This window comes from Panthera pardus, unplaced genomic scaffold (assembly GCF_024362965.1).
Source record: "Panthera pardus isolate Hobbes unplaced genomic scaffold, ASM2436296v1 HiC_scaffold_16, whole genome shotgun sequence".
Classification (NCBI taxonomy): domain Eukaryota; kingdom Metazoa; phylum Chordata; class Mammalia; order Carnivora; family Felidae; genus Panthera; species Panthera pardus.
In genome coordinates, this window is record NW_026526721.1 from 67,496,978 (window position 1) to 67,523,109 (window position 26,132).

Below are 26,132 nucleotides of genomic sequence, written 5' to 3' on the forward strand. Positions count from 1 at the left end.
TCGGCCTTGGGTCCCATATTAGAATCTAACGTGAAAGAGAGCTGTGAAATGTGGAAGTCCTGTTGCAAAAATGACTGCATAAAGTTATGACAGAAATGGCCAGGAAAGGTAATATAAGTAACCGTGAAACTCAAAACATCAGTAACATGATGAATACAATCTAAGAAATGGCATCACTTAAGTAATAAGCAGTAGCCAAAGTACCTATAACCCTTACTTCCTCTTTTTGCTTTAAACTACTATATTCTTAGTGTTCTAAGAATGGTACCATGCAAGGAAAACTACCTGTCATGCTGTGATTGCTTAAAAATTATCAGTCCACTATTACTTTTCACTGTCCAGACTTGCTAAATAAGGCTACAGTTGAAATCTGAAGGACACACTGAAGATTTGATACTTTCTCTCTTCCCTTTCTCAGTCTCTACCTTCTGGTGCTCAGTTCCTTAAATAAGGAAAATGAGAATCCAAAGCTGAAGTACTTCTGACCTCCTATCAAGTTTCCCACTCCAGGTTGAGGTACGCCTGGTTCCCTTTCTCCATTTGGATCAGGACTCTGTTGCTGGCCACTTTGCCGGGTCCACTCTGGTTCCTAGCAAATGCCAGGCTCACCTGGAGAGCAAGTGAAAAGAGAGGCTCACATCAGAAAAATAAACCCAGATATCAAACTCTGCAGAGAACAGTGCCTGAGTCATCTGAGCAACCTTTTAAAGAAAGGTAGAGGGATCAATGAGGATGGGAAAAGGCATAGGAGGATGAAGGCTTACTGCAGTTTATCACATTAAGCTTTTACATGGGACAAGAAAAGCAAAAATGGGGAAACTAAACCAATTTCATTTCAATTTACAATTTTAAGAGGAGTACCTAATGAATGCAACTAGGTTGCAATTTCCTTATTTCTAGCTGTTTTCATACTAAGCTTCTGTAAGAAGGTTTCAGAATGCAACATCTCAGCACTGCAAAGGACAGTACAAACATGCTGGGCCTGGATTCAAAAACCAAACAAAGTGGGCCCAGGGAATATACCATAAGGCAGACCAATCGCATATCAAAAGTTCAAGTATGTCTGAGGCTTACATGTCACGGAGCTTGAGAATGCTCTTAGGGAGATGAAACTATGTTTCCAAACTCCTAGATTCCACCCATGTTCACCCTGTTTGAAAGCAAAGGAGTATCTGCGAAGCACTGCCCAAAGCAGGCATTTTCATCTCCCTGGTGTGAGGTACCTCACTGATTTGGGCATAAGGAGAGCCAAAATGTAAGTGAAAAGAGACTTCACTAGGATTCACAGTTCTGTATCTATAGAAAGAAGGGATTAAGTTTGTCCACTTGGTTTATCAGTGAGTTTAGCTATAATTATGACCATATATTATTACTCTCTTTCTGGAAGAGAAATGGCAGAAGCCACATTCCAAAAGCACACTATTCAAATTTCTAGTAAGTAGACATACTACCAGGGACAACTTCCATCCTAGTGCTAAGAAGATAAAGGAAAGAGTACCCTCTGAGCTGCCCAGAGCACGTCTACTTATGTGAGCACGAAGCCTCCTGGCTCTACGGTCTCCTTCAATATACTTGCTCCTCCTGCTTCTGGAGTGGTTGACATTACCCACTGCCCACACTGGAGAGAATACCATGTTGTACTTAAAACGTACACCGAAGAAAAGCTGAAGATGATGACCTTTATATAATAAACAGCTGGTTATCTCTCAGAGTCTTTGGACAGCTAAGTTGAAAATCATGAGGTGGTCACTTCCAGAGGAATGATTTCTCAATCTTTCAGCCTAATTATTAGTTTGCACAAGGGTGGAATCTGAGAATTTAGATAGACGCAAATTAGAGATTTCCAAAGGCTTTCGTCTTCAGAAGATCCAAGCTCTAGGATTAGAATCACAAATGATGTAAAATTTACATGTGTTAGCCAGGAGAGGGCACTAAGAGGACATACTGCACTCTTTAGGGAGTACTGGAGAACATGGAGATGTGGAAAGACCCATTTCTCTTTTTTCATCTTAGGCCTTCATTTATACACATTAAGAAACTAGACATCTGTGACCACCTATTAAAAACTGCTCAATCCAGGAGTAAATTCATGATCTCTGAACTACTCTGTCAGAGGATATAAACATGAACAAAATGATAATCTTCCCTACCTCCCTCTTCCTACAAAGCTTTTTCAAATGATAAACTGCAGTAAGGCTCTTCATTTGGTCCCTCTGGTTCTCTTGGCAGGTTGCTTAGGGCTCAGGCTTGGTACTCTGCAGTGTTGGTTGTCTGGATTTCCTTTTTTTTTTTTTTTTTTTTCTGATAAAAGTCTCTTTCCTTGCTCTCTAGGTGAACCTGATTATTTTTCAGGTGTCCGATGATCCTGGCCTTAGATGGGGACCAGAATTACAATCCAAGAGGCAGCCACCAAAACAGAATCCTAATTCAAATGAACTTGGGGATTAGTCAGTGTCAAACTGGAGAAGAAAAACTGATGGGACATTGAAGTACTCTACCTTTTCTGGATTTCTTGTTTTTCTTCTGGAAATAACTCATCACCGCAACAAAGAGAGTAAGAGGAGGAGAAAGTCGGGATGGGAGGAAAGGAGAGAAAATATCAAGACAAGGCATCAAGTTTTATGAATTACCTACAATCCTCTGGAGAGTAAGGAACCTGGGGACAGAGGTTATTATCATTTATAAAAATGTCCCCCTCCCTACAGCCTCAGAGAATAAGGCAAAAGCAGACAAGAGGGTGAAAGTTACCTTTACGATTAACTTGTTATTGTCAGATATACTTGGAAAATTAACCTCATTTTGTGATCCACTTTGTACCTAACCAATTTTTATAGTTGCAGAGTCTTTCTAAAGGGCCAAGCCCTTCAGATTAGATCCTATAAGTGAGAATTTAGATATCACAGGTATTGGTTAAAGAATAACACAGAAACTGATTCAATTGGTTACTCCAAGGAAGTACAGCTACTGAAAAATTGCCAGTCTACTAAAACTCCAACTTTATTCAGGGGAAAAAAAAACCCCAAAAACAGTATTTAAAAATTTCTAGATAACTCCCAGGACGAGTCAGTTGACAGGTGGTTCTCTTTACTGTGAAAACTATCCAATCCAGAAGTTGCAGAATTTCCTCTTAGAACCCCTATATAATACAGTACTGACAGACTAAATTAACACAGCAGGAAGCATGGAGATTCATAAGGCTATCTCCCTGGAAACTCTTCAGGGGAATGGGAAGGATTAACTGGGACCAGGATTGGGGATTACTGAGTCTAACCTAGCCCATGTTACACAGCCCTGACAAAGCCGACCAATGTAATCTAAAAATCTTCCAAAACCAAATTTTATGTAGCCCACACTTAGATTCTTATAGTGACTCTTCAACTGCAAACGATTCCCTATTAAATGTTATCCACAATCATCATAAAATAATCTTCTTCATGATAAAAATCACATGAATTCTAAAGAGTACAACCAAGGGCCTAGATGTTGACAAAGCTATCAAAAGCAGCTTGCAACGTGGTTGTCAGGAACATCATATCAAAAACGAACCCACTGTATAAATTAACCTAAGTAACAAAGCTGTATATAAAATGTAAGTTTGTAAAGGGATTTAAAATATGAGGCAAGAAATGAAAATGGTTCGCACCTGCAGTGTACAATTCTCTTTTCGTTTGAGGAACTCCACAAACCTGGCCACTACTCCCGGTGTGCTGATGACTTCATCAATAGGAGGATTAGGTTCTGTCTCCCCATAAAATAAAAGGAAAGAAGAAAATAATTCTTTCATTTCAATCCAAGGAATTTATGAGCTCAAATTTACTTCATAATATCCCTCCCTCCATTTTAGCATCTCTTTCATGTTGGAAATCTAAGAAATAAAATGTAAAATTCTAAATGTAAAATGGAGCGCAGTCACTTTGAGACTAGGGTAGCTCAAAAGGTTTCACAATAAAGTACACATTAACATGGAAATGATGGGCAGAATTCTCAAAAATTAAAGCCATTGCTTCTATAATTTTAGAAAACTTAAGAAAGTAGGGGGGAAAACATCCAAAGATGACCACTGTTATTATTTCAGAATTCTGCCTTCTAGCCCCTTCTCTGTAGATGGGGTTTTACTCTAAAAAGAAGTTGTTTTAATAAACTGGATTAGGTGACTCTGCATGTGCCTGCAGGATTTAATTTTACAACTGCAGAGTTAAATAGGAGCCAGAAAGAATTCATTAAGGATGACTTGCCAACTTAATCTCACTTTTCATTTATGACAACAGAGTATTTTATAAATGAAATCATTTGGTAGAAACCTGTTGGGTTAACAGAAAATGTCCTAAACAATCAACATGGTAATTTCAGCAAGAGATTTGACAAAGTTCTTGATGACATTCACAGAGCGATGCAAGAAAAATGACAGATTATAGTACTAGTAGGGATTCTTAGACAAGTCCAAAGCTTTAATGAAACAAAGGTGACTAATGGTTCAATGTTAATTTGGAGAGCGCTCTGATGACCTGTTCTTTGCCTGGTTCCACAGTTTTATCAACTATTCAGGTAGTACAAATAAATTTGATGATTATAATAAAGATGAAGTAGTTAAAATGCTAGATTACAGAAATAACATATAGGAAGAACAACAATAAGCTGAAGTTTGCAATAAAACGACAGGGATAAAGCAGGATTTAGCAACTGAAATTTATAAAAATATTTTTAAAAATCTACATGACTTCACAGATGAATCCTAAAACACATGTGCATGAAAAGAAGTTCTATGGGAGTTTAGATGGCTGCAAATACAGTGAACCATTACTGTGCCATGACTACCAAAATAACTGCTGCTGTTATCTTGGAGTACATTACTGGAACGTACAGTCCTAGGACAAGGAAGGCAATCTGTCCCCTCACCTTAGGGTAACGAGAGCACATCTGAAGTACTATATTCTAGTTACCACATTTTTTAAATGTTTATTTATTTCGAGAGAGGGCACGCACACGCATGTGTGCCAGGGAAGGGCAGAGAGAGAGGAAGAGAGAGAATGTCAAGCAGGCCTATGCTCAGCATGGAACCCCACATGGGGCTCAATCTCACAACCCTGAGATCATGACCTGAGCCGAAATCAAGAGTCGGATGCTTAACCGACTGAGCCATCCAGGTGCCCCTAGTTATCACATTTTTAAGAGGGATGGCTAGGAAACTAGAATCTAGGCAGTAAAGTAGTAGAAAGCAGCAAAAGGCCCTAAAAGGTCACATGGTGTGAGAAAGCCATTAGGCTTAGCACGCTGAAAAGAGACAAGAGGAGTGGGAAAAGTGTACATGATAATAGCCTTCAAATATTAATAAACTGTCACATGAGAAATGTAATTTTTGTATCACACAAAAATGTAAATTATATGTTATAGGTTTTTATTCCAGTTCCCTCAAGGAATATATTAATTTATCACTAATGACTCCAAAAAACTATACCTTAGTACTGGGCCAAGGGTAGCAGCTATTTATTTAAGGTCAATGTTTACTATCAACATTTTAATGTGGTTCAGAGTCGTAGTTCTGTTTACTTGCCCAGAATGGCAAAAGTATCATATTCTAGTCTACCCTAATTATACCAAAAATAAATAAATAATTACCATGCCCAGCAATAACACTGATCTTTCAAATGATATATTTTTTTAATTCTTTTTATTTATTTTTGAGACACAGAGACAGAGCATGAGTGGGGGAGGGTCAGAGAGAGAGGGAGACGCAGAAAGAATCTGAAGCAGGCTCCAGGCTCTGAGCTGTCAGTAGAGCCTGACACGGGGCTCAAACTCGTGAACCACGAGATCAAGACCTGAGCCGGAGTTGGATGCTTAACCAACTTAACCTAGGCACCTCTCAAGTGATATTTTGACAGTTTTTCTTAGGGTGCCAGGCTGGCTCAGTCAGTAGAGCATGCAAACCTTGATCTGAGGGTTTTGAGTTCGAGGCCCACATAGAGATTATGTAAAAATAAAATCTTTAAAAAAACAAACAAAAACATTTTGTTTTGTTTTTTTTTTAAAGAATGGAGTTTCTCAATTTGAATTAACATGAAATACTGACTACTGTTCTTATCACTTTAAGGTCTTTTATAAAATAGCTCAGAAATTAAAATAATGCTCCTTTCTGGTCCTGGTAAGATTGCATAAATAAATAAATTCGAAAATTAGCCATAGCTCATAATTATATGTATGTCTATAAGTGTCCTTTTATTCTGTTGATAGACACATTCCAAAGCAACTTACCTGTGATGTGAAAAACAGAATATGGGAAAGTAGTATTTTTTATCTAAATGAAAAAATATACAGTCAACCTCTGAACAATACAAAACTTGGGGCGCCAATCCCCACACAGTCAAAAATCCTTTTTAACTTTTGACTCCCCCAAAACTGAACTACTGATAGCCTACAGCTGACAGGAAACCTCACCAATAACATCAACAGTCAATTAACACTTACTTTGTACGTTATGTATTACATACTGTATTCTTACAATAAAGTAAGCTGGAGAAAAGAAAATGTTATTAAGAAAATCATAAGAAAGAGAAAATATATTTACAATATTGTACTCAATTTATCAAAAAAGATCTGCGTTACAAGTAGACCTGCACAGTCCAAGCCCCTGTTGTTCAAGGGTCAACTGTACTTTAACATACTCAGAACTCACCTTTTGAAAGCAGTTTTCTGAATTTCTGTGTTGCTGAAAGCTGTTGCTCTGGGCTATTGGAAAATATCATTTCAATCATGTCAGAAGTAATTACACCACCCTGGAAACACAAAAAAGCAAAAATGATAAAATTGTAACTCTAAATCAAAGGAAAACAAAGACAGTATAAACTGTGGCCAACATTATTAAGTTAATCATATTTATCTAGAAAAGTCACACAAAGGTAGGATAATCTTTACATGTAGAAATGTCTGAGATGATCAACGATGTGACAAAGCCAAATACTTTGTCTATCATTAAGGAGCTCATGGGGGCAACCTGAGTGGCTCAGGTTGTGATCTCCCAGTTGTGGGATCAAGCCCTACGTGGGTTCCACACTCAGCTCTCTCCCTCTCTCTGCCCCTCCCCCATCTCTAAATAAATAAATAAATAAATAAATAAATAAATAAATAAATAAATATTGTGAAAAAAGAAGCTCATGACAATAAGAAAGTAATCTTATGAGTAAATACTAAGAGAAGGCGTTTATTATTCTTCCTCTCCTTGCTCATCACATGGTTGGTTGTTCCTTGTCTTTCAGACAAATTTGTTAAATTCTAAAAGAAGGCTTTTCATGGTCTCCAAATCTAAAGGAACTGCTCCATCTCTATCACTCTATTTTAATTCTATGCCAACCCTTTTCACTATCAGGTATTTTTCTCAGTTATGTGTTTACTGCCCAGATTCCTCCAGTATAGCAGATTTGTGAAAACCAAAGACCCTGTCCATCTTACTGTTCTATCACCGAAGGCTGGCGTATAGAAGATGCTCAATAAATATTTATGGAGTATAGAATAATCCTGTGTAATTCACAGATTCTAGCTGCTACCAAATTCAACAGCTGACTCAAGTTTACTTAAAATTTCTATTTTCTTTATTAAAACTTTTCAGTTTTCCATTATTTTCTTGCTTTCTTAGAACTTTTCCACTTTTTACTATAACCCATCCCCAATATTAGCAGTTAACCTACTTCTTAGGGTCACCTGTCAGAATGAAATAAAATTCCTGTCATTTCATGAAATATTAGAGTCAACAAGATGAACTGTGAAGAAAGCTGCATTGAGTTGTCAATGATAGCTGGTTGGGAAACAGTGCTTACCAACAGCACTGGTTGGTAAACAGCACTTTACCAAACACTTGGCAAATCCCAACTGGGAGAATGAAGCATTCTGCTCTTAACAGTCAGAAAAGTAACTACTTTGAAACTTACAAAACTGATACCTGAATAAACAAAGGTATCTATATGATTCTGTTATGAATGTCTGGATACACTTGGATATACACATTCATTCTCTCTCTCTCTCTCTCTCTCTCTCTCTCTCTCACACACACACACACACACACGTTTTCTTCCCTCTTATTCCCTAATGTAAGATGTATTGACTTTACATTCATGGTATTTAAGTACTGTTAATTTTATATCCCAGCATTTAAGTAACAGGATATCAAGGAAAGAACTGAACATCACTCAAAGACTTTGCATCTTCTTCCGGGGAGGTTAGTACATTTTTACTTGCACAAACAGTAACTATATCATGTCACATGGAGGTATAACTTTGTTATTTATTTATCTGAGTCTCAGTATGGTTTAAGGAGTTGTGTATACATGCCAAGTTGCCAAGGAATGTTACTAGGATAGTTAATTTTATGTGTCAATTTGGTTAGGTTATAGTAGCCAGTTGTCTGAACACACATTGATCTAGATATTGCTGTAAGAATAATTTTTAGATGTGATTAACATTTAAACTAGTATAATCAAGGAAAGCACATTACTCTCTAAAATGTGAGTTGGCCTCAATCAGTCAGTTGAAGAAGGTCTTAAGAGCAAAGACCGGTTTCCTGAAGAAACTTAAGCCTCAAAACTACATCAACACTTACCTGAATTTCCAGCCTACTGACTTGCCCTACGGATTTTGGACTTACTAGCTCCAACAATTACATGAGCCAATTCCTTAAAATCAACCAATCAATCTCCTACAGTTGTTTCCTCTATAGAATCTTAGTATTATAATCCACGAAATACTTCCTATTAATATCCACTTAAAAAAATGGACAGCTTGACTTTCTGAAGGGCCTGGAAGAATTCACCACAAAATCATAGTGTTGGTTGGGGCGCCTGGGTGGCTCAGTCGGTTAAGCGTCCGACTTTGGCTCAGGTCATGATCTTGCAGTTCATGAGTTCAAGCCCCACATCGGGCTCTGTGTTGACAGCTCAGAGCCTGGAGCCTGTTACAGATTCTGTGTCTCCCTCTCTCTCTCTGACCCTCCCCTGTTCACGTTCTGTCTCTCTCTGTCTCAAAAATAAATAAACGTTAAAAAAAAAAATTTAAGGGGCGCCTGGGTGGCTTGGTCGGTTAAGCATCCGACTTCGGCTCAGGTCATGATCTCACAGTCTGTGAGTTCAAGCCCCGCGTCGGGCTCTGTGCTGACAGCTCAGAGCCTGGAGCCTGTTTCAGATTCTTTGTCTCCCTCTCTCTGACCCTCCCCCATTCATGCTCTGTCTCTCTCTGTCTCAAAAATAAATAAACGTTAAAAAAAAAAATTTAAGGGGCGCCTGGGTGGCTTGGTCGGTTAAGCATCCGACTTCGGCTCAGGTCATGATCTCACAGTCTGTGAGTTCAAGCCCCGCGTCGGGCTCTGTGCTGACAGCTCAGAGCCTGGAGCCTGTTTCAGATTCTTTGTCTCCCTCTCTCTGACCCTCCCCCATTCATGCTCTGTCTCTCTCTGTCTCAAAAATAAATTAAAAAAGTTAAAAAAAAAAAAAAAAATTAAAAAAAAATCATAGTGTTGGCTACAATGTCTATCTACATAGATTCCAAAATGATTTAAACTGCTCTCCTAATTAAAAAAAAAAAAAAAAAAAAAAAAAAAAAAAACGGTCCATAAAAACTAGAGATCTATGAAGTAGAAAAATATATATAGGATACTGTGCACAATATGTCACAATTTGCTTAAAAGGGAGGAGGAAGAAAACTTATTTTCTCAAGAAGAATAAGAATCCAGTAACAGAGGTTGCAAATGAAGGAAGAAATTGGGTCACTGAGGTAGAAGAAAGATTTTTTTTTGAAAACTATATATGATCTATTAAAACATAACTGATTAATGAGAAATCTATACAGGTATCCATATAAACAAAGCATAATTTTTAGATCCTCATGTAACCTCAAGAAAGTTATAAAACAGGTTGTAATAGAAAAGCCAACAGCTGTGATATGGAACCAATTTTTAAAATCATATAAACATGCCCAATTTGATAACTGAAATGAATAACAAACTGGGATTTTCTTTAAAGTATCCCTTGTTATTCAACTTTTAAGGAATAATTTTACAATTATCTTTTTAAGTTTTAAAAGCTGAATTAATCTTCACAATTTAGTTAATTCTGTTTAACTGTATATTATTCAAACTATAAAAAACATCTAATGAACCAGGATATTAAGTATATGACCTCTTTTCAAAAATGAAATGCCAAGTAATTTCTGTAGCCATTTACTAACCGCTTTTTAAAAAACCCAAATAGAAAGCTAAGCCTCATATCTTCAGAAACATACTAAAAAGAGTTTCTTTCATGATCTTACTTACTGGTGCCATCTCCATGTTATTAATCTGAGCCTCATGGAAGCCTCCATCTGACATAACTTCTTCTTCTGTTTCTTCCTCTGCTGTAGCAACATTTCTTCGCTTGAATAACTAAAAAATAAAAAATCATTACCAAGTATTCTAATACAAAGGAGTTAAACATCAAAAAACTAGGCTCCCCACTTAAAAGGCAATAAGGAAAAGATGGAGCTTTTTGAAAATCATTTTAAAAATTCTAAAGGTTGTGCCACCTTCAATTTTCATGATGAGGAACTAGTTCAGAATTCTCCAGTCTTATAATCTAATGCAATTAACAATCACAATATGCTGTTACCAACACCTGATGTGGTAAAACTTACTAAGAGAAGCCTAACACTGCACGACATATAAAAAGAGTAAGGGTGAAAAAGGAGTCGAGGCACGCTTGGCCATTCCCCTTTCCTTTACGTGAAGTTGGTAACACTATGGTCTTACCAATACATCGTGGGAAAGGATAAAAATGATGTCAGAATGGCTTAATACTTCCCTCCTTAACCTCAAAAATAACGGACTGAGACTTCACAACCTTTCTAACCCGTCCAACAACCAGTGATGACATGTGACTACTACCTGAAAACTAACTTTAAATCGTCAATTTGTGTAGGCCAAGAATATTTCTACCTAAAGGGAGCCACTAAGGTGTCTCATTGTATCTTTTTTTTTTTAATGTTATTTTTGAGAGAGAGAGAGAGACAGACAGAGCACAAGCGGGGGAGGGGTAGAGAGAGAGAGGAGGAGACACAGACTCAGAAGCAGGCTCCAGGCTCTAAGCTGTCAGCCCAGAGCCCAACATGGGGCCCAAACTCACGAACCGTGAGATCATGACCTGAGCCGAAGTCAGACGTTCAACTGACTGAGCCACCCAGGCGCCCCTCCATTATATCTTCAATAGTCCCAGGCAGTTCACTTTTTCATCAAACCATGACAGAGGACCAATAACTTATCCTCTCACCCTATGCAACCCTGTCTAAAAGCAGACAAATGCATAAAATAACAGGTTTCGGCCAATGGATAAGAGGCAGACCAGGCATTGATCCTTCAGAAAAGGAAAGAAGTAAGATTGGCCCTATGACTGCCTCAGATTATTACCTACACAGAGTTTTCAGGCTGTCGCACAGGGAAGACAACACCCAAACAGGGTCTACAGGCTCACTCAGTTGAGCAGACAGAGTTTAGAAATGAGGAGGCCAAGACAACTAGAATCCACAGGCAGAGTAATAAACAGATCAATATAGAGAGAATTCTAAAAATCTGCAGAAAGTTCCCCATGAGTCTTTAGCTTCCTGCTAATAAGCACAGGTGTGTAAGGAAAAGCTGGGAAAGGAATCACCCCCAACAAACATGCAGAACAATTTTGACAGTTATATCAGTCAAGAGATACTCATGTTTCAACCAGATAGAAAAGACTTAGGGTACCTGGGAGGCTCAATTGGTTAAGCATCGACTCTTGATTTCGGCGCAGGTTGTGGTCTCACAGTTTGTGGGATCAAGCCACATGTCAGGCATACGCTGACAGCAGAGCCTGCTTGGGGTTCTCTCTCCCTTTCTCTCTGCCCCCTCCCTCAAAATAATAAACTTAAAAAAAACACACACACACAGAAAACACTTCCTAACATATAAAGGGCATTTAGTACAACACTCAGAAGGAAATGGACACAGCACTAAAGCTAAATTAGCCCCTGGATTAAAGGATATTAAAGTTCCAGCCCAATGAAACGTAAAAACAAACGTTACAAGTAATTTACTAAACCCAATGACGAATTCAGAACTATATGTATTTAAAGATACAAGAACTCCAACAACAAGCAAGATAAAATTCATAATTCTTAGAATTCAATTGGAAACTACGAAGCACTAAAAAGAAGAGAGAAAAATTAATCAAAATCACCTAGAAATGACAAAAACGGCAAAATGGAAAAGAGCATTATAAATGTTGTTATATATTCCACATATTTGAAAGGTAAAAGTACAGCCATGAGGAGAGAGAGGAAGAGATGAACAAAAAGGCTAAGCAAATACCTAGACATGAAAAATAAAATTTTTCAGATGAAAAGCACACTGGATAGGATTAACAGCCAATTACATATTGCAGAAGAAAAAATTAGTGAATTTAAGGACATAGCAACATAAACACTCCAAAATAAAAGAGATGGAAAAAAGACTGAAAAAACTGTACAAAATATAAGTCAGTTGTGGGACATCAAGTGGCCTAACACACATGCACTGGAGTTCTAAGATTGGGGTAGGGGAATATATTTGGAAAATGGCCAAAAATTTCTGTTTTTAAATTTCAAGTTTTTATTTAAATTCCAGTTAGTTAACATGATAGTATATTAGTTTCAGGAACAGAATTTAGTGATTCATCACTTACATGTAACACCCAGTGCTCATCAAAACTGCCTTCCTTAAAACCCATCACCCATTTAATCCATCTCCCCCCACAACCTCCCCTCTAGCAATTCTCACTCTGTTCCCTATGTTTAAGAGTCTGTTTGATGGTTTGCCTCTCTTTTTCCCTCCTACGTTCATCTGTTTCATTTCTTAAATGCCACATGAGTGAAATCATACGGTATTTGTCTATGACTTATTTTGCCTAGAATAATACACTCTAGCTCCATCCACTTCATTACAAATAGTACGACTTCATCTTTTTTATTGCTGAGTAGTATTCCATTGTACATATACACCACATCTTCTTTATCCATTCATCAGTAAATAGACATTTGGACTCTTTCCGTAATTTGGAATTCATTCATGTTTTCTGTCCATTTCTTAACTGGATTATTTGACTTTTGGGTGTTCAGTTGTATAAGTTCTTTACAGATTTTGGATTACTAACCCTTTATCAGATATGTCATTTGCAAATATCTTCTCCCATTCTGAAGGCTGCCTTTTAGTTTTGTTTCCTTTGCTGTGCAGAAGCTTTTATCTTGATAAAGTCCAAATAGTTCATTTCTGCTTTTGTTTCCCTTGCCTCCAGAGACATGTCAAGTAAGAAGCTGCTATGGCTGATGTCAGAGAGGTTGTTGCCTGTGTTCTCCTCCAGGAATTTGATGGTGTCCTGTCTCACATTTAGCTCACTCATCCATTTTGAATTTATTTTTGTGCATTGCCTAAGAAAGTGGTCCAGTTTCATTCTTCTGCATGTCGCTGTCCAGTTTTCCCAACACCATCTGTTGAAGAGACTATCTTTTTTCTATTGGATATTCTTTCCTGCTTTGTCAAATATTAGTTGACCATGTAGTTGTGGGTCCATTTCTGGGTTTTCTATTCTGTTCCATTGATCTATATTTATATTTTTGTGCCAGTACCATACAATCTTGATCACTACAGCTTTGTAATATAACTTGTAGTCCAGAACTATGATGCCTCCAACTTTGCTTTTCTTTTTCAAGAGTGCTTTGGCTATTCAGTGTCTTTTTTGTTCTACAGTTTTCAGAGTACAGATCTTTTACCTCTTTGGCGGGTTTATTCCTACGTATCTTGTAATTTGGGTGCAATTGTAAATGGGATCAATTCCTTGATTCTCTTTCTGCTGCTTCATTATTGGTATATAGAAATGCAACAGATCATTGTATGTTGTTTGCACCCTGTGACTTTACTGAATTCATATATTAGTTCTAGCAATTTTTTGGTAGAGTCTTTTGGGTTTTCTACATAGAGTATCATCTCATCCGCAAATAGTTATAAAGTCTGACTTTTTCCCTGCTGATTTGAATGCCTTTTATTTCCTTTTGCTGATTGTTGAGGCTAGGACTTCTAGTACTATGTTAAATAACAGTGGTAAGAGTGGACATCCCTTTCTTGTTCCTGAACACAGAGGAAAAGCTCTCCTTTTTTCTCCACTGAGGATGATAGTAGCTGTGGGTCTTTTGTATACAGCCTTTATGATGCTGAGATACGTTCCCTCTATCCCTATTTTGTTGAGGGTTTTTATCAAGAAAGGATGCTGTACTTTGTCAAATGCTTTCCCTGCATCTACTGAGAGGATCATGTATTTCTTATCTTTTTTAATAATGTGGTGTATTACACTGATTCATTGAGAATATTAAATCATCCTTATTGCCCAAGGATAAATCCCACTTGATTGTGGTGAATCATTCTTATAATGTACTGTTGGATTTGATTTGCTAGCATTTTGTTGAGAATTTTTACATCCATGTTCAGCAGGGATACTGGACTGTAATTGTCTTTTTTGGTGGGATCTTTGGTTTTGGAATCGAGGTAATGCTGGCCTCATAGAATGAGTTTGGAAGTTTTCCTTCCATTTCTATTTTTTGGAACAGTTTGAGAAGAACTGGTATTAACTCTCCTTTAAATGTTTGATAGAATTCCCCTGGGAAGCCATCTGGCCCTGGACTTCTGTTTATTAGGGTATTTTTGATTACTGATTCAAATTTCTTTGCTGGTTACCAGTCTGTTCATGTTTTCTATTGTTCCTGTTTCAGTTCTGGTAGTTTACATGTTTCTAGGAATTTATCCATTTCTTTTGCATTGCCCAATTTGTTGGCATATAGTTTTTCATAATATTCTCTTATAAGTGTTTTTATTTGTGGTATTGGTTGTGGATCTCCTCTCTCCTTCATGATTTTATTTGGGTCCTTTCTCTTTTCTTTTTGACAAGTCTGGCTAGGTGATTATCAATTTTATTAATTTTTTCAAAGAACCAGCTCCTGGTTTTGCTGATTTGTTCCACTGTTTTTTGTTGTTGTTATTATTTCTATATCATTTATTTCTGCTCTAATATTTATTATTTCCCTTCTTCTGCTGGCTTTAGGCTTCATTTGTTGTTCTTTTTCTAGCTCCTTTAGGTATAAGGTTGGGTTGTATATTTGAGATTTTTCTTGCTTCTTGAGGTAGGCCGGTATTGCATATACTTCCCTCTTGTGACCCCTTTTGCGGCATTCCAAAGGATCTGGACTGTCGTGTTTTCGATTTCATTTGTTTCCTGTATTTATTTCTTTGATTTCCTGGCTGATCCATTCATTCTTTAGTAAGATGTTATTTTTTTTAAGTTCATTTATTTTGAGAGAGAGAATGTGTGTGTGTGTGAGAGAGAGACAGAGAGAAAATAAAAGAGAGAAAGAGAGAGAAAAAGAGAGAGAGAGAGCATACAGGGGAGAAGCAGAGAGAACCCCAAGCAGTCTCCATACTGTCAGCACACTCCGACACAGGGCTCTAACTTGAACCGTGAATTCATGACCTGAGCTGAAACCAAGAGCCAAACACTTAACCACTGAGCCACCCAGGTGCCCCAAGTAGAATGACTAACCTCCAGGTAGAATGCCACCCAGGTGCCTCCAAGTAAATGGATTTAACCTCTATGTATTTGTGGTCTTTCAACATTTTTTCTTCTGGCTGACTTCAAGTTTCATAGCATTGTGATCTGAAATATACATGGTATGATTTCAACCTTTTTGCACTTGTTGAGGCCTGGTATGTGACCCAGTATGTGATCTCTTCTAGAGAATGTCCCATGTGCACTCAAAAAGAATGTGTACTATGCTGCTTTAGAAAAAAATATTCTAGATATATCTGTTAAGTCCATTTGGTCCGGTGTGTCATTCAAAGCCATTGTTTCCTTGTTGCTTTTCTTCTTAGATGATCTGTCCATTGCTGTAAGTGTGGTGTTAAAGTCCCCTACTATTATTGTATAATAATAGTTGATATGATATGTTGTTATTATGATATAGTGCTCCCCCCTTCATTTCTTGTTGCAGTCTTTGTTTTAAAACCTAGTTTGTCTGATATAAGTATTGCTATTCTGGCTTTCTTTTTGATGTCCACTTGCATGATAAATGCGTCTCCATCCTCTCACTTTCAATGTGGAGGTGTCTAGGTCTAAAATGAATTTCTTGTGGGGCACCTGGGTGGCTCAGTCAGTTGAGTGCCCAACTTTGGCTCAGGTCATGATCTCGCAGTCTGTGAGTTCGAGCCCCGCGTCAGGCTCTGTGCTGACAGCTCAGAGCCTGGAGCCTGCTTCTGATTCTGTGTCTCCCTCTCTCTCTGCCCCCCCCCCCACCCCCCCACTCATGTTCTGTCTCTCTCTCTCTCTGTCAAAAATAAACATTAAAAAAATTTTTTTTAAATAAAAAATAAAATGAATCTCTTGTGGAGCACCTGGGTGGCTCACTTGGTTAAGCGTCTGACTTCGGCTCAGGTCATGATCTCATGGTTCGTGAATTCAAGCCCCACATCGGGGTCTGTGCTGACAGCTCAGAGCCTGGAGCCTGCTTCTGATTCTGTGTCTCCCTCTCTCTCTGCCCTCCCCCACTTTCTCTCTCTCTCTTCAAATTAAACATTAAAAAAAATATTTTTTAATGAGTCTCTTGTAGGCAGCATACAGATGGTTTTTATCCATTCTGACACCCGATGTCTTTTGATTGGAGCATTTAGTCCATTTACATTCAGAGTAATTACTGATAGATACAAACTTAGTGGCATTTTATTACTTGTTTTGTTGTTGTTTCTGGAGATGTTTTTTGTTCCTTTCTAGTCTCTGTCACTTTGGTCTTTCTTTCCCATTTAAAGAGTCCCCTGTCATCTTGTGGGGCTAGTTTTGTGGTTACAAACTCCTTTAGTTTTTGTCTGGGAAACTCTTCTACTTCTATTCTGAATGACAGCCTTGCTGGACAGAGTATTCTTGGCTGCATATTTTTCCTATTCAGTATGCTGAATATATCATGCCACTCCCTTCTTGCCTGTCAAGTTTCTGTGGAGAGATCTGATGTTAACATTATTTGTCTTCCCTTCTAAATTAGGGACTTCGTCTGTCTTACTGCTTTTAAGGTTTTTTTTTTTCTTTATATTTTGCAAATTTAACTACAATATGTCCTGGTGTTGGCCCGCTTTTGTTGATTTTGATGGGAGGTGTCTGTGCCTCCTGGACTTGGATGTCTGTTTCCTTCCCCATATTAGTTTTCAGCTATAGTTTCCTCAAATAAACCTTCTGCCCCCTTTTCCCTCTCTTCTTCTGCTGGGATTCCTATGATACAAATGTTATTACGGTTTATGGAGTCACCTCATTCCCTAGGTCTGCATTCATGATCTAGTATTTTTCTTTCCCTCTTTTCATCTTCATTATTTTCCATAATTTTATCTTCTGTGTCACTTATTCACTCCTCTAGTTCTTCCTTTCTTGTGGTCATTATATCCATTTGTTTTCAAATCTTGGTTATTATATTTTTCATTTCAGCGTGACTAGTTTTTTAGTCTTTTATCTCTGTGGTAAGGGACCCTTGGTGTTGTCTAAGCTTTTCTCAAGCCCAGAGTATACCTTTATCATTGTTGCCTTACATTCTGGTTCAGGAATATTACTTAACAACCTTTTCAATTAGATCCCTGGCCATGACTTTTACTTGCTCTTTCTTTTGGTATGAATTCCTACATCTTGGTATTTTGTCTAGGTCTCTGTCTTCTCTGTGTTGGGAAAGCCTGTTATGTTTCCTGCTACTAAGAGTAATGGCTTTATGAAGAAGAGGTCATATACTGTCCAAGGCCTAGTGCTTCAGAAGTGTCTCTGGTGTGGGGTGCCTGGGTGGTTCAGTCGGTTAAGCATTCAACTTTGGCTCAGGTCATGATCTCGCAGTTTGTGAGTTCGAGCCCCGCATCAGGCTCTGTGCTAACAGCTCAGAGCCTGGAGCCTGGTTCAAATTCTGTGTCTTCCCCTCTCTCTCTGTCCCTCCCCTGCTTGCACTTTCTCTCCCTCTCTCTCTCAAAAATAAACAAAATTAATAAAATTTAAAAAAGAAGTGACTCAAAAAAGTAAAATAAAATAAAATAAAATAAAATAAAATAAAATAAAATAAAATAAAATAAAATGACTCTGGTATATGCTGTGTGCACTCTCCTGCCGTGTTTGACTGCTCTTTCCCTCAGGTCAGTCCTCTGTAGAGTTTCTCCTTTCCTGCAGTGGGCAGTGGGGATTATCTGAACATTGGCCAGAGTATGGTGAGTTTTAACTAGGTGTGCTCTGGTCTGCTTGTTAAAAGAGACTTGATGGTACTTCCACTAGAGCTGAAACTTCACAGAACTCATGGTCAAAAGACACGGTGTGTGCAAGGGCCTGTGCTGGTCTTCTGGGGGAGGGGCCCGCTGCTCTAGTTCTCAAGTACAACTGCCTTAGTAAAGCTCCACCTGCAGAGGGCAGGAGACCAGGGCCTAGTGTAACAAATGTAAGCCACCCCGGTTGGCGCTGTGCTGCTTACTGACGTTAGTTTATACTAAGGGGTAAGGGAGGAAAATTATTTCAGCCAGCCACCTAGTCACCAGAGAGGGGAACTCACATCCCACCACCACAAAGCCCTCCCAGAAGAGCAATTTCCCCTGGTGTATCCCAGGCATCCCTTAGCTCACTACCTTCACCCTGTGTCCTAGCCATCTGGCCACCCAGCAGTACATTGCACCTTGGGGTCTATCCCAAGCAGGCCCGCTGAGTTTTCAAACTCCAAACTTTACGAACCTGGCATGACATGAAGCTGTGCCGGTCCTCTGAGGGAGGGTCTCACTGCACTGAGACTGGTGCAGGTTTGTCCCTGGAGGGCAGTTGCACCAAAGCACAGAGGCATGGAGTTTGGAGTAAAGTGCAGCAGAGAGCCAGTGTCCAGGTTAGCCACCTTCAGCTGGTGTCTCTGTGCCTATACTGAGGGAAATGGTGCCCACCGGCTCTTTTCTCCCCAAAGAGGCAATGCCATCTCTCCCAGACGCACTCCAAGAAGGGGAACCGTCTCTCTCAGTGAGTCCCAGGGGACTCTAAATATTAACAATGAACAGTTGAAAACAGTTGAAATTCAAAAGATATCATTTACAATAGCATTGAAACTATGAAATACTTAGGGGAAAATCTGACAAAAAAACTACAATCCCTGAGAGAAATTTTAGACCCAAATAAACGGGAGATATGGTCCTTATGAGTCAGAAGACTCATTGTTACGATAGGAATTCTCCCCCAGCTGATCTACACATCTAACAAAATCACAATCAAATCCCCAGAGCAGGCTTTTGTGCACAAACTGACAAGCTGTTTCTGAAGTTCATATAAAAATGCAAAGGACCTATAACAGCCAGAACAATTTTTGGAAAGAACAAGGTTAGAGAGCTAGTAATATGATTTCAAGACTCATTATAAAAGCTACAGTAATCAAGACAGTGTGGTAAATAAGACAGATAAATAAACCAATGGGAACAAAATAGAAGTTCAGAAGCCAGATCCACACAGAGATGGTCAATTGAATGTAAATGGTTTCAAGGCAATCAGTGAAGTAAAACAATCTTTTCAAAAAATGACACCTGAACAACTGGAAATCCATATGTTTTAAAAAAAAAAAAGGCTCCTTTCCTCTTATTTCACATTATATACAAAAATTAAATGTGAATTATCATAGACCTAAATTTCAACTATAACAAAACTTCTTAAAGAAAACATACAAGAAAATCTTAAGTGACCATGGATTTGGCAAAGATTCTTAGATCTGACACACAAAAGCATAATCCATTAAAGAAAAAAACATACATGGAATTCCAAAATCAAAACCTTTGGTCTTCAAACAGCACTTCTGAAAACAAAAAGGCAAGCCATCAGCTGGGAGAAAATATTTACAAAACACATATCCAACAAAAGACTTGCATCCAGAAAACAACTCAATTAAAATACTAAGCAGACTTTAAAAAATAAAACTAAACAGACTTCACTAAAGTAGATATACAAAGGGGCAAATGAACACATGAAAACATGCTTTCAACTTCCGTCATTAGGGAAGTGCGTAATAAAACCATAATGGCATACTACTATGCACACCTTAGAATAGATAAAATGAAAAAGACTGACCATACCAAATGCTCAGAAGGATGTGGAGCCAATGAAACTCTCGTATGCTGCTGATGTGAAGGTAAAATAGTACAACCCATTTTAGCAAACAGTTGACAGCTTAAGTACACACCTACTATACAACCCAGCCATTCTCCTCCTAGATATCTAGAGAAATGGAAACACATGTCCATAAAAAGAGCTGATCATGAATGTTCATAGCAGTTTTATTTGTAATCACCAGAAACTGGAAACAATCCAAACTGCCATTAACAGGTGAACAGATAAACCAATTGTGGCTTTATCTGTACAACAGAATGCTATTCAACAATGAAATGGAATGAACTACTGATACAACATAAATGAATCTCAAAATGATTAAGCTGACTGAAAAAAGCCAGACAAAATAGAATACATATTTTTTCAGTCCATTTATGCAAAATAATCAGTGGTGACCAAAACAGATCAGAAGTTGTTTGGAGATAGGTGAAGGGTGGGGAAAGGTACTACAAAGGTATACCAGGAAAGTTGGATAGCAATAAATATGTTCACTATATTAATTACAGTGATGATTTCACATATACATATCTCAAAATTTAACAAAGTGTACACTCCATTGTATGTCAACTATACAGCCATAAAGTTGCTTTTTTAAAAACACAGAAAAAATAAACTGAAATACATCGATTTTATGTTAAACACTATGAGTTCCTAATAATATTAAAATACAGACTTTCCTGCTCCCTCTGGAGGATGCTAAGAAACCAATTCATTTTGAAAATGAAGACAGAGAAAATCCAGTTATTTCTTTTTCCTATATGACTACTAATTCAGGAAAACCAAAACCTGCAGTTTGATCCTCTCAGATCTTGCTTTTATGATTTGTTAAGTAGGTCTGGGGCAGTAGTAAATTTATGGCTAATTAATCTCCACTACTGAGGCAAGACTCTCCTGAATACCTAATGGCCCCGTAAATGAGTTTCTCCAGTCTGGCTATAGGAACAGGAACTAGTGTCAGCACTGTGTAAGGGCCAGGCACTGCTCCCTCTGATCTTTTTGGATGATAAGTTTCTCTTGCCTTAGTAGTCTCCTCAAGCACATATGCTGATCAGTACTCTGCTGAATATTCAAAAAAACACTTTGAAGATCTCCAGGCTTCTCTCTATAGACACAAGTCTCCCTTTTGGTATTCCCTCCTATGAATGGATGTCTTTGTCTCTCCAGACTCTCAGCTCTGTCTCCTCAATTCAGGAAGGCTTTGGCCCTTAGTTCCCTCTCCCTGTGTTGCAACCTGGAAACTCTGTTGGGCAGTAAGCTGAAGCAATGACAGGGCTCAACTCATTTGTTTCCCATCTCTAGAGATCACTGTCCTTCACTGGCTAATGTCTGGTGTCTTGAATTAGTGTTTCATGTATTTTGTCTGGTTATTCTTGGGTTTGCTTCAGGTAGGAGGGTAAATCTGGGCCCTGCTATTCCACTTTGGCTGGAAGCAGAAGTCCTCAAAGTGCCCTAATACTCAAAAAATCCCACTTTTGGCTAATGGGAACCTGTTCAAGCTATCTCCTGATTCTTTTCAACACAATTTTCAATGGTCTTAAACTTCCTTGCTCTATGTTATGAAAAAATATTACACATTTGCCTTGAATATTCCCTACCTTTAATCAAGAATCAGGTGTTTTTTCCAAGAAACCTTGTTCCTTTAAGAGAAAAATTCTCTAATGACCACAGTCTCAGGGTGCTAGAGGTGCTCACTGATACAAGGTATTTCACTACTTCTAAGCCTTTCTAGGACAAAGCTGGTTTGTGTGCATGTGTTTTAAAAAGAAAACACATAATGAATCCCTAATGATATCGCCAATGCAAATTTATATAACCTCTTTGATTTTATATTTCTATTCTTTCGGAAGCTAAAAGATCTAGGTTCCTAATATTAACATAATTATGTACTGTATCCATACACAAATATGCATAGTTTCAAGATCAATCCTGTATGATTACGAAAGCAGTTGATGATTTCTTTCTACTCCTTTTTGTCCTTTAGATACAGCCCAACAGAAATAATTAACCATTCTGTCATATTTCAAAGTGTATTAAAGTATTTCCTCTCTGTGTGGTTTAGCCACAAGCATGACACAGAGCTAGACCCAGCTGAATCTTCTTGTTTATTTTTAAGGATTTCTTCATTACGATTTCATTTTGTTTCACAACTACTAAAGCATTTGCAGGACTTCTAAATCAAGCCTAATCACTAAAATTACATCTATTGGCATTGCAAAATTTATATCCACAAGCAGTGTTTTTAATATGGAATGGCAGGATACTGTTACGATCTTTACTATGGGTCATGAAAACCACAACTGCTGGTAAACAAGTAGGATTTGAAATAAAAACACCAAAGCGCTTACATCACAAGGATGATGACAAGATTAAGACAGGAGAAATTTCCAGTTAAGGGAAGTTCTAAGACTACAGCGATACAGCAAGAACACAGGACAAACAATTCTGACTGGTGCTAGAGGTCAGAAAATGTAGGGAAGAGGTCTCCAAAGGAAAAAATATGAAAGTGATAAATTATCTGAGAAGTTTAAGCAAGTAGAAAATCAGATAAAAATAACTTAAAAGAGCTGTAAAAGAAAAGGAAAAGCAGCCAGGAATCAGAAAAAAAGCCAAGCAGGTAAAAAAAAAAAAAAAAAAAAAAAAAAAAAAAAAAAATCAGACAATTAATGCCAGGAAAAACAAATACAAAGAAAGGAAATGTAACCACGGTATACTACTCAGCTCAGCAATAAATGATACTTACATAGGATAGTACAACTGTTTAGGAGAATAGACACATGGGAAAAGTCGTGTAAGAGCTTAAATCTTCACCTACCATAACAGAACATCAATAGATAATACTTTAAATTGATAAATAAATAGTTAAGAGGATTGAAGTGGCTTACTTGGGAATGAGACCAAGAACACTGGTGGTTTGGTTTCAAGTACTGTAGTACTATTTACCTTTTTCAACAACATGTATTACTCAGAGAAAAACAGGTTTAAAAAAAGAAAAAACTGCCAAAACAATCATGATCTGTATGCCTTATCTACAGACTACATGTTGCCTGCACTTGTCAACCAAGTTAGTTAATGGAAGTTGCCTGTCCGGAAGTTTATCAACTTGCTCACTTCACAAGATATTTCTTATAACTAGAAACATCAGGCAATTTCTATTTAAGCAGCACTAGGTTACCTATTCAGAGTTAACAAGAGTCTGCTTAATTCAAATTTATAAGTACTGGCTCAATCAGAATGATACCAACTAGCAAAATATTTTGCCAAAAATAATTTTAGTTTGGTCTGTAAGTGACAAGTATACAGGGGTCATTTTTACAGTGCTGTCCAGATATAACAAAAATTAAATGTTAGTCTGCTAAAAGGATAACCCTATAAAGATGCAGCAAGTTATCTTTTGTGCACTTGGCAACATCAACTCCTGTGCTACTCTCACATCTAGCTCATCAGCTGGCCTAGACCTGTGAGGTTTCCCAATAGATGACAAAGCAACTGTGGAAAGATAAACAGCACCTAAACGAGTCTGTATCTTACTGATATTTACCATTTTACAAAGTAGGCATGAAACAAGTACTGTTATGGTATTAAGAAGCCTGATTAGTTTTTACCAGTTGTTTCTACGTTACACGGCACATAAGAAATTAAGAAATGAGGATTTTCAATAGAGCAGTATTCCAAAAACTTATCACAGAAACTTATTAAAGCCATAGCAAAATTTCAGATCTCATACAATGAAGCCAATAGAATTTCAACTACAAATATTTTTAGCCCAATATATGGGACCATACTTGCCACTTGATATATTAAGGACAGGGAGCATTTGCCTTCAGGCAGGTAAGTGAATACAAAAAATTTATTTACACAGACTTTACAATGAAGTCTAATTACATGAAATCACCCATCACCAAGAAGAGAATAATATGAACACTGTTAATGGCAGAGTATCATTACTACACCTTCAAATGGCTTTATGCCAAATATGATGCATAAGCTGGTGGCTATATTCAGACCTATACTTGGGCTCATGTACATATATTTATGTATTCATATATAGGAATATAAGTATGTAACAATGCTATTATGATTTCTGAAATTTACTACCAAAATAGAAGCTAATATAAAAGTTTATTCAAAGAAAAGGTTCCACCTCAAGACACAGAGATGAATAAAGAGGTAATAAGAAACCCAGAGAAACTCATCCTTTTATGACTAAGTGGTAACTCATAACTTAATTTACTACACTTAATATAAACTTTATTATAATATTACAAACTCTCTTTGCCCAAAAATAACAGTAACAATGACACTGTTTGATTCAAATATCTACAGCCCTAACAAAAAAAAAACAACACTTAAGTTGTAATGTACTCTTAGACTTTAACTACTTGGATTTTCCATGCAGCGTTACTCAAAAAAAACAGTGTATGTTGAAAACAGCTCACTGTTAACTGCAAAATATTTATGACAGATTACCGTATTTCTCAGGTATGAAAGGACGGAGTCATTTATTCGCCTTTTATGGAGCTTTTGCAGTGTGGGGGTCAAATGGTCCTTCTAAGCTCAAAAATCTCTCCTTAGCAAAAAAAAAAAAAAAAAAAAGTAACGTAGGGGCGCCTAGGTGGCTCAGTCAATTAAGCATCTGACTCTTGGTTTCACCTCAGGTCATGATCTCATGGTTTCATGAGTTCAAGCCCCACATCAGGCTCCACTGACAGTGCAGAGCCTGCTTAGGATTCTCTGTCTCCCTCTCTCTGCCCCTTCCCCACTCACGCTGTTTTGGTCTCTCTCAAAACAAATAAACTTAAAAAAAAAAGTCACCTAAATGTCTTTAAATCTCTTTGCCAAAAGGGATGGGGATGGACTGTTCATTCTAAGCATTTTTAGAGGAAGGTAAAATGAGAGAGAGTCCCAAATTCTCCTGTAGATGTTCAGATGTTAAGTTAAAAATGACCAAAATTTAAAAAAAAAAAAAAAAAAAAAAAGAAGATAAAAAATCAATGTCCTAATGAAGCCTGCAGAATTTAGGGGTAGAAAGACATATTCCTTGAGATTTCACTTTAAAATACTACATAATAAAGAAACGTAAAGATAGACATGAACCAAGTATGGCCTGCTACTGACAATTACTGAATCCATAGGATGATTTTATAAGGTTCACTATCTATTCTTTAATCTTCTATGTTTACAACTTTTCAAATCAAAGATTGTAATGAAAAGCAGTGTTTTATTGGTCACTTGAGAATTCATTAATATGCACATAAAATCTTAAGGAAGCTCCAACTTTAGAAAAATAAAACACACTAAAAACAAATAGGCCAAAATATTAAACAGTGGTTGTATTGGGAATATGAGAACCTGAGAGATTTCTTTATTCTTGTATTCTACTTTTCATCACCTCCTCTCCCGGACTCCCAAAACATGTTGATTTTATGATACAGGGGATACACACACACACACACACACACTCACACATCCAACACCGTCAAAACTAAAATAGAAGTGGTTTCAGGCTTAATATGTTAACATTAAGTTCTTTAAAATAAATTTAAAAGGGTAAAAGGATTTACCTGCTCTTCTCTTTTCTGCTTGCGTAACTGCAGTCCCTCTTCCTCCCTCCTCCTGCGCATCTCATCAGGATTCAGGGACTTATTTTTGTAACTTTTCAGGCGAAAGTTCTCTTTTCCTGGGGTGGTCATGATTTCTACAAAAATGAGAGAGGAAGGGAACAAATGAGCTTAGCTTATGGTAAGGAGCTCTGTTATTCTAATAGCTCAGCCTTTTAAATATATACATGCCCACCCTCACTCTGTAGGGACACCAGAAATGGGTTACTTTTTTTAACAGCTTTATTAAAGTGTACAAGTCAATAGCTTTTGGTATTTTCACAGCCATGTGAAACCATCACCACACGTTTTTTTGTTTTTTTTTTTTTACATTTTTATC

At 37.6% G+C, this 26,132-nt stretch overlaps 1 protein-coding gene across 3 annotated transcripts in view; it reads right to left on the bottom strand.

Moving 5' to 3' along the window:
- KPNA1 (karyopherin subunit alpha 1) overlaps window positions 1-26,132 on the bottom strand; it is a 69,061-nt gene that overhangs the window by 21,380 nt on the left and 21,549 nt on the right. For all 3 annotated transcript variants that reach the window (XM_019448562.2, XM_019448563.2, XM_053903438.1), the window contains 4 exons: window positions 25,757-25,890; window positions 10,295-10,402; window positions 6,674-6,773; window positions 3,644-3,738 (listed from right to left, as the gene is read on the bottom strand). In XM_019448562.2, the coding sequence (XP_019304107.1) occupies window positions 3,644-3,738; window positions 6,674-6,773; window positions 10,295-10,402; window positions 25,757-25,885 (432 nt within the window). In that variant the 5' untranslated portion in view covers window positions 25,886-25,890. The remainder of the gene's footprint in view (window positions 1-3,643; window positions 3,739-6,673; window positions 6,774-10,294; window positions 10,403-25,756; window positions 25,891-26,132) is intronic.